Source organism: Simochromis diagramma, unplaced genomic scaffold (genome assembly GCF_900408965.1).
Source record: "Simochromis diagramma unplaced genomic scaffold, fSimDia1.1 OVJJ01000433.1, whole genome shotgun sequence".
NCBI classification, from domain to species: Eukaryota; Metazoa; Chordata; class Actinopteri; order Cichliformes; family Cichlidae; genus Simochromis; species Simochromis diagramma.
The window spans coordinates 1468872-1478155 of record NW_024387031.1 but is presented as its reverse complement, the minus strand read 5'-3'; the positions used below and the strand labels follow the sequence as shown (position 1 = coordinate 1478155).

Genomic DNA, 9284 nt, shown 5'->3' with positions numbered 1-9284 from the left:
TTGTGTAGTTAAAAGAAAAATTTGAAATCGAAAATATGTAAACTGAAAGCAAAAGTCACATTTTTAGAGTGAACTTTGAAAAAGAAAGAGTTGGATTTAAAATAAAATCAAACGTTTTGAATATTTGTGTTATTTCTCTGAGTAAACTTTATTTAAAAATTTTCAGTAATCTTCTTTTCATTATTCAGTCTCAGATTAATTTTTTTTCAGATTCAGATCTTTTAAATTAATGTACAAAATAAAATTCTTCAGGTTCGGATTTTTCTCTCAGCTTCAATTTTTTTTTTTCACTTTCAGATCTCTATTTTTCAGTTACAGACTTTTGGCCCTGTTTTGGCCTGGTGGGCGTGGCTACACAGAGAGGGGCGGGGAATCATGAGTGACAGCAGAACGCTGCAGGCTCAAGATGGTCCATTTTTCATGTTGCCTTCAGGAAACCTGGGAATGAACATAATTTATCAAACACCTCCTGCACTGTATTATTTGATAATGTTTAGAAAACATGTCATGCGTAACTGCTAAAACTCAGTTACTGAAGCTCTTTCAAGCAGTAATGTGTACAAATTACGCCGTAACTGATCAATTATGAGACGTTTTCCCAGCCACTACGTGAGAAGTGGTCATTTCCCATGCTCTCAAAGTAGCGCGCATTGTATCGGGTGGGGGCTGCTGTTAACTTGTCCCTCAGTGAACGATGGCGTCGTCTTCCAACAACACTGCTGGCGCGAACAATCAGGTGAGTGTTTAAGTTTGCAACAATTACACTGCAGTCTGTGAATACTACGAATTTAACAAGTGGCTATTGTTACGGTTAATTTTTCGGCCATTCTGTTTTTTTTATTTTATAACTTTTTTTGCTGAAATGCTAGCTCAACTGAAACGCCTCGTTATCATTTTCTGCTGAAACTTAGGTCCTAGTTGATCTGTAAGCTTGGAGAACAACAAAGTTACTTAAGTAACGTAAAATTCTTTGTATTTAATTTAGGAGCAGCTAAAGAGAGAGATGCTTCAGCGACTACTGCATAAAGTTTCCCAGGTCATGCACAGACAACCCCTCGATGTGGACTATTTGCAGTTTGTCATCGACCATGAGATGGTCCTTTTAAGATCTTTGTCCGATCAGGTTGAGATCCCTCAAACTATTATAAATGCTCTGATAGAGCTGTCAACTGTGCTCAATATGGAGGACATCAATGAACAAACCCCCTCTCAGATGTCAGTGTCAGAAGGACAGCTGGGACGTCCAAAGTACAATGTATCACCTGTGCAGCTCCAGATACTGACAGAAATGTTCTTATCAATCACCCAAATTGCAAAACTTCTTGGAATATCTGTGAGGACAGTGAAACGTCGTTTGCATGAATATGGCATTTCCATAAAGCAGTGCTACAGTACAACAAGTGATGAAGAGCTGGACAATTTAGTAGGATCTATAAAGACAAGAACACCTCATGTTGGATACAGGATGATGAAAGGGATGCTTCAAGCCATGGGCCACCATGTACAGTGGAAGAGAGTGTACTCGTCGATGCACCGTGTGGACTCTGCTGGTATTTTCTCAAGAATGACAAGGCTGGGATTTGTGGTCCGAAGGACATATTCAGTGCAAGGTCCTCTTTACTTGATGCATAGAGACACAAACCATAAACTAATAAGGTAGGATGAAGTCTGACAATACTGCTAAATACTGAATTATGTTTTATACCTGTTAATGCCCTAGTTGGTTTTTTTTGTTGTTCTTTTTACAGATTTGGCCTGGTGATATTCGGAGGGATAGATGGGTACTCAAGAAAGGTGATTTTTCACTTTCAAAATTGACCTGAAGGAGTTGTTAATTGAAAAGTGAAATACTTGTGTTTTGGTCTACCATAAAACTTACCATATACTGTAATATAGAGATCCTTCTGTAGAACAAAATGTTCCTAATATGTTTATGTTTGTCAGTATTTGGTGACTATAAATGCTTGGTAAAGTAATACTTCAAGTTGCTAAAAGGATTTCTTTTTTTTACCCTTTGCATTTGGGTGAATAGTTGATTACAAGTACTACTACATCTCATGGCAGCTTGCTACCTTGGGAATTATGTAGCCTGCTTTTTTTCTTGTACTTATAAATATAAAATAAATGTACCAAGCTACAATACCTGATAAACATGTTTCTATCTTTAATTATAGTAACTTGACTTGACCAAGTTTCCACTTAATGATATTTACATCTCTAGATCATGTACCTGGGTGCTGCTGCCAACAACAGAGCATCAACTGCACTTGCTTTCTTCTTGGAGGCTGTACAAAAGTATGGCTTTCCATTGAGGTAAAATCTACACAAAATTAATTTTCACAATGATTGTGCAAATGTGTAAATATGATTCCCCCCCCTTGATTAGCAGTGCAATTATTTTGACATGCAATATGTAAGCTGTAGCCTATATGATCAGTTGTTTATAAATCCCCATACACTTTTTTAAATGGTTCAAACATTTAGAATTCTTGAAAGGTGTGCTTATACAGAGCTGCACACTGTTCAATGACCAAAACAATAAACTTCTAATAACCAGTCTAAAGTAAAATTATATTAAAAACACAAAGGCTGCAATAAATTTTAAGAGTGACATTTTTTTTTAGATTTAAAACAAATTGTACTGTCGATGTTTAATTTTGTTTCAGAGTTCGAGGGGATCAAGGGGTGGAAAATGTTGGAATAGCAAGATGCATGTTCACCATCCGGGGCTGTGGAAGAGGAAGCTTTCTGTCAGGCAAGAGTGTTCACAACCAAAGGTATGTGTAGTATTTGTATAAATGTCCCATGGAAATAAGAAAAATGTTCTTATATATTTTTAAATTCAGTGAATTTCTGGGTAAAATTCTGAAAACGTTGCCATATTTTGATGTTGAACAGAATAGAGCGCTTGTGGCGAGATGTGTGGATGGCTGTTTCAAGCGTGCACTATGAAACCCTTCACAACCTCGAGGATGAAGGCCTTCTGGATCCAACTGATGGTGTCCACATGTTTTGTGCCCAACATACATTTCTTCCACGTCTGCAGAGGGATCTGGATGTCTTTAGACAGGGTTGGGATAACCACCCTCTAAGGACAGAGAGGAATCTGTCCCCACAACAACTGTGGACACTGGGACACCACCAGAATCCAGTTGATACTCCAGACACAGTGGAGGTACTAAAAACAAACTAAATTATACAATCCCTCTTTAATCAAGTTTCAAAAAGTGCACTTGGAGATGTTGAAAATAACACGGTGTGCTGTCACTGCAGACTATCAGCTTTAACTTGAGGGTATTTGCATCCAAATCAGTTAAGTTGTAGGAGTTACAGCAGTCTGCATGTGTACCCCCCACTTGTTAAGTTACCAAAAGTAATGACACAGAACATTAATCATAACTGAAACTGGATCGCAGAGACTTCAGCAGATGTTGGGCTTCATACCTGCTGATGCTCTGTCAGGCCTCTACTGCAACTGTCCTCACTTCCAGCTATTATTGAGGCATTTGCCCTTCAATTTTGTCTTCAGCAATGAAACACTGCTCCGTCAGATTCAGGTCAAGTGATTGACGTGGCCACTGCATAACATTCCACTTTTTTAAACTATTTTTTTTTCTGCAGAATGCTTTAAGTGATTGTCCATCTGGACCATCAAGTGCTGCCTCATGAGTTTCGAAGCATTTGGCTGAATATGAGCAGATATATTGCCCAAAACACTTCAAAATTTATCCTGCTGTTTTTGTCAGGAGTTGCTTCACTAAATACAAGAATATCACATCCCTGGCCATGGAACATCAGAGAAGCCAATTGTTCCATTACTTTTGGTCTCTTAAGTGGAAGGCACATATGAAAACAGTTCAAATACCTCTGCAGTTATAGCCAATCGTGTTAGTTTCATTTCAAATCCATTGCGTGGCATATAGAGCCAAAAGTAGAATTCCCATGTTCCAATATTTATGGAGCTGACTGTTTGTCTTAATTTTCCCAACACTGTTTTGGAATAGTCATTTGAATTTTTTTTTTTTTTTTAAATCATCACAGGAAATCGAGGATGCGTACTTGGATGTCAACTCTATTGGTGAGCTGGATGGAAGCAATCCGGGAGTAATTCTTCCATCTGTTGAATGTCCTCTATCTGAGGAGGACATGGCAAGACTAAGAGACACTGTTAATGTAACAAGGCCCTCTCAGTCACATGGCCGAGACATTTATTTGGATGTACTTAACTTTGTACTAACTCACCGTTCCTAGGCGGCAACATCTTTATTTTGAATTTTCAACCCAGAGAAGGTTCATGAATAGCTCAGACTTTTATTTGATGTGATATACATGTAAAATGAACCTGCCAGGAAATTTTTATGTGAACACTCAAACATCAAATTACAAACTATTTTTTTTGTCTCTGTCACATTTTTTCAACAGTAAACCTGTACGTTTTTGTGTGCTTCATGCCACTCATTAAAGAACTCTGGCTGTCAATCTCCAACTTTGAAATGTGCTTCCTGAACATTAAATGGAAGGAGCAGCATTTTGAGTTACACCTCAAAACTATTGATAGACAATGCTATGCTTTACACATTGTTAAATTCCTGGCCAAGATGAAAAGCCTCCAGCAGAACCATTCTGAATTGACTAAAGGACTTCATATGTTTCACAGGCAGGACAATGGTCTTAGCACAGGATGACACAACAGGATAGCAGATGCTGTGATTTCCAAAGTCAGCTTCACAATTGTGATTAAATTTTACCACCACAGCAAAGTCCTTCTTTTCTGAGTGGAGGAGAGGAACATGGCCTTGACCGGTGATCCATTGCAGAAACCTGGCAGGTGTGATAGATCTTGGGCCATCTTTGTCAGCTACATGTTCTTGACCTTCTGTTAGGATAAGAGTGAATTTTAAGACGTTTTGAAGAACCCTGGCCTTTTGGACAAAAAAAATATCTAAATATTTGAATTCGATACAAGTCTAACTTTTGTCACAAAAACCTTAGAATATAATTTTGGAATGTGACAACTATAAACTAGACAAAAATAACCATTTACCTTCTGACTCATAAAGCATGTCCTGAATGAAGTTAACCAGGTCCAGCTCAACCTGATGCTTGGAGGTTCCCTTCTCACTCAGCTGAGGGTGAATGGACGCCATGACAAACTCGGCACTAACCTATGATGATATTAGAAAGCAAAGCAACCCAACGGCTTGATTACTTCAGGGCTGCAGTATTCGGGCCCTAGAACTTTTCCACAGTTTGTCACATAATAGCCACAAACATGAATATATTTTATTGGAATTCAACATAAAAGACCAATAAAAAGTGGTAAACAATTGAGAATTGTAACAAAATTCATCCATGATTCCAAACATTTTTTTTTTTTACCAATAAATAACTGAAAAGTGTGGTGTGTGTAATTATTCAGCCCCCTCAGTCAATACTTTTTAGGAACACCTTTTGCTGCAATTACAGCTCCCAGTCTTTTAGGGTATTTTTCTACCTGCTTTGCACATCTACAGACTGACATTCTTGCCCATTCTTCTTTGCCAAACTGCTCCAGCTCAGTCAGATTAGATAGACAGCGTTTGTGAACAACAGTTTTCAGATCTTGCCACAGATTCTGGATTGGATTTAGATCTGGACATTGACTGGGCCGTTCTAACACATGGAAATGTTTTGTTTTTCTATTGTTGCCCTGGCTTTACTGTATGTTTAGCAATCATCAGGAAATGTCTATGGGCAACTCACTACACTGAGACCAAAGGGGGCTGAATAATTACACACACCACACTTTTCAGTTATTTATTTGTAATAAATATTTAGCATCATGTATGATTTTTGTTCCACTTCTCTAATGTACACCACTTTGTGTAGGTGTTTCATTTGGAGTTCAAATAAAATAGATTCATATTTGTGTCTGTAATGTAACAAAATGTGTAAATGTATGTCAGACATACATGTAAAACTGAAAATACGTTTGTACTCACTTTCACATCTCCCCCAAGGACGAAGAGAGGCTGGCAGATTTCTGGGTATTGCTTAATCAGCAGGTGGAGGCCATACAGCTGCAAACCCTCCTTGAGTTGTTCCAACATTGGCTGCAATCTAAGCACAGCATGGAGTGTAATGGCTCTGTGGGTACAAAAAAGAGATTAAACAACATCTTCAGATGCTATTTTTCTTACATTCATATGGAAAAATGAAAACATGTCACAGCATACCGGACAATCGGTTCCTTGTTTTGAACCGAGATGGCTCCAGTGAATCCACAGTTTAAAATCTCATCAGTAAGGCCCTGAAGTGACTGCTCAGTTGAAGATTCCACCTAAAAGTAATTTAACAGATGTAATTTAACAAAAATTAACCGTAACAATAGCCACTTGTTAAATTCGTAGTATTCACAGACTGCAGTGTAATTGTTCCAAACTTAAACACTCACCTGATTGTTCGCGCCAGCAGTGTTGTTGGAAGACGACGCCATCGTTCACTGAGGGACAAGTTAACAGCAGCCCCCACCCGATACAATGCGCGCTACTTTGAGAGCATGGGAAATGACCACTTCTCACGTAGTGGCTGGGAAAACGTCTCATAATTGATCAGTTACGGCGTAATTTGTACACATTACTGCTTGAAAGAGCTTCAGTAACTGAGTTTTAGCAGTTACGCATGACATGTTTTCTAAACATTATCAAATAATACAGTGCAGGAGGTGTTTGATAAATTATGTTCATTCCCAGGTTTCCTGAAGGCAACATGAAAAATGGACCATCTTGAGCCTGCAGCGTTCTGCTGTCACTCATGATTCCCCGCCCCTCTCTGTGTAGCCACGCCCACCAGGCCAAAACAGGGCCAAAAGTCTGTAACTGAAAAATAGAGATCTGAAAGTGAAAAAAAAAATTGAAGCTGAGAGAAAAATCCGAACCTGAAGAAATTTTTTTTGTACATTAATTTAAAAGATCTGAATCTGAAAAAAAATTAATCTGAGACTGAATAATGAAAAGAAGATTACTGAAAATTTTTAAATAAAGTTTACTCAGAGAAATAACACAAATATTCAAAACGTTTGATTTTATTTTAAATCCAACTCTTTCTTTTTCAAAGTTCACTCTAAAAATGTGACTTTTGCTTTCAGTTTACATATTTTCGATTTCAAATTTTTCTTTTAACTACACAAACATTATGGCCCTGATTTAACTCCATACATTGCTGGCCATATATGAATTGACTAAGTGTAAAGTGTGGAGAAAAAAAATGAAAATTTTATATATGCTGAAGGAACACTTCTGTTGCTGAGTCTCTGCAATTTCCCATACTGAGCAAGCTGGTTAAAGGGGACCAAAAACTGTGAACTGTGAAAAAAAAAAATCCGATTTTTAGCTCTGATTGGTGTGGATTTGTGTCAAGCAGAGCGCATGTCCAAAACATCCTTAATGCCACACTATGGCCATTGCAGACTGTGTAACATGTAACAAACACTTGCTCATTGATTTTTTTCATCTTAACATACCCTCCATGGATCCTCAAGCCCCCAAACTCTATCCATCACTGAAACCTTTTCTAATTTTTTTTCTAAATGCTCCATTCATCAAAGAGACTAGAAAGGCTCAGCATAGCACTTATGTGGGTTCATTTGCTACTGTTATTTGTTATATCCAGTTGTACATTTTAATTAATTAAATTTGGCTTGATCTTTAGAGCCTTAGTGGTGCATTTAGAAAGCAGAATAGAAATACACATGATATCGACTCATTGCATTTAAGACAAATACACTACAACCAAACACTTTGAGTGCAGCAATAGGAAGAATTCCAACATCAAACCTTCCAAGTCATGGGCCATAACCTATTTAAATCTTGCCTAAATAAAGGCTGCTCCTTACTGAGCTTGCCACAGACTCCTTCATTAACTGTGTTAACACACAAACGCACTGCTTTCAATCATTTCACCAGGGGCTTCGTGGAGAGAACAGCCTAGCTAATTTACATCTAACATCAGAGGCAGACAGGAAAACCAAATGATGTGACCTTAAATAGTTGTTTCAGTATGCATGGATGAATCTAAGAGCACTGATTGCACAAACAACCATAATAGTCTGTTATTACTGATAAAAATATATGCTGGTCTTTGTCTGTTAAAAACTTGTCTCAGAAGTATAAGTATAGAAGCTGAGCCGCTGAGACAATGAATGACCAGTTTTTCCTAAGCCCCAAATAATGTTACCTCAGATTGTTGTTCTAAATCTGGTTTGGTTGATTTTATATGCAAATTAAGTCTACTCCAACCTGTCTGCATAGGGCGAGTAAGTGGTTTCTTTCATGCTAGTCAACTGATAAAGCCCTTCTGGCAAAAAGCAGTTGTGGTAAAAGTTACTATAGGGCAGCATCACCAGGACATCAGTTATTAGAAGGACCTTAAATGAGTTTTGGGGAGATCTAGCTGATGCTAATGTTTATGAACACTAGCTTTCAGGCTAACATGGACCAATTGCGGTCTAAGATGACAAAATACTATTTTGAATGGATAAGCGCAGCTAATTTACCAAAAATCCAAGGACCGTTGCTGCTTTTATCTTTTATTGTCTTTTTGTCAATTAGTTGCATTTGGCTACATATAACCTGTCTAAGCAACATGTATCTCTTTAGCAAGTCAACTGTCATGGTCCTGGGTCAGTGACCCAGCGCTTTTAGTTTATTATCATTTTCTAGTTTATTATGATGATGATTATTATTGTTTGAGTTCTATGTGTTATATTCGGTCTGCCTCTGAGTCTGAGTCTGCGTCTGTGTCTCTGTCTGTCTACGGTGTCACCCCGTCTGTTTGTGAATCTGTCTGTTTAGTTCTGTGTCTTGTTTGGTTCCCCATGTCTGAAGGTCTCTGTCTGATGTGAGTGTGTTCAATTTATGTTTCCCCTGTCCCGTCAGCTCTGATTCCTCCCAGCTGTGTTGCCCTCCTGTCTCTCATCCCCTGATTACTGGTGTGTGTATTTAAGCCCTGTGTGTTCTCCTGCCTGTTGCCGGTTCGTTTGCGTCCCTCGGTGTCCTGCTCTTCGGCTGCCTCTCGCTGCCTCTCGCTGCCTCTCGCTGCCTCTCGCTGCCTCTCGCTGCCTCTCGCTGCCTCTCGCTGCCTCTCGCTGCCTCTCGCTGCCTCTCGCTGCCTCTCGCTGCCTCTCGCTGCCTCTCGCTGCCCTTTGTCGTATGCTCCCAAGTCTGTTATTTTAGCTCTCCCAGTTTAGGTGTCTTTAGTCATTTTGTCATGCCCCACTGCTCGTTTGCCACTACACCACCTTGTTA

General features: G+C 38.8%; 2 protein-coding genes across 3 annotated transcripts; one reads left to right on the top strand and one right to left on the bottom strand.

Moving 5' to 3' along the window:
- The first annotated feature begins 224 nt into the window (after window positions 1-224).
- Window positions 225-4280, top strand: LOC120740726. 2 transcript variants are annotated; one of them, XM_040043208.1, is made up of 7 exons: window positions 225-736; window positions 1476-1656; window positions 1749-1794; window positions 2222-2313; window positions 2667-2777; window positions 2899-3175; window positions 4042-4280. In XM_040043208.1, the coding sequence occupies exons 1-7, from the start codon at window positions 586-588 to the stop codon at window positions 4249-4251; spliced, it is 1068 nt and encodes a 355-aa protein (XP_039899142.1). In that variant the 5' UTR covers window positions 225-585; the 3' UTR covers window positions 4252-4280. The 2 variants fall into 2 exon arrangements, with proteins under 2 accessions (XP_039899142.1, XP_039899141.1); XM_040043207.1 differs by lacking the exon at window positions 225-736 and having other exon boundaries at window positions 859-1656.
- An 11-nt stretch (window positions 4281-4291) lies between these two features.
- On the bottom strand, window positions 4292-6932 carry LOC120740727. The gene is made up of 5 exons (XM_040043209.1): window positions 6434-6932; window positions 6216-6319; window positions 5982-6126; window positions 5045-5165; window positions 4292-4876 (listed from the first exon to the last, which is right to left on the bottom strand). Exons 1-5 carry the CDS (start codon window positions 6473-6475, stop codon window positions 4572-4574), a joined length of 717 nt encoding a protein of 238 aa, XP_039899143.1. The 5' UTR covers window positions 6476-6932; the 3' UTR covers window positions 4292-4571.
- Window positions 6933-9284: the final 2352 nt, after the last annotated feature.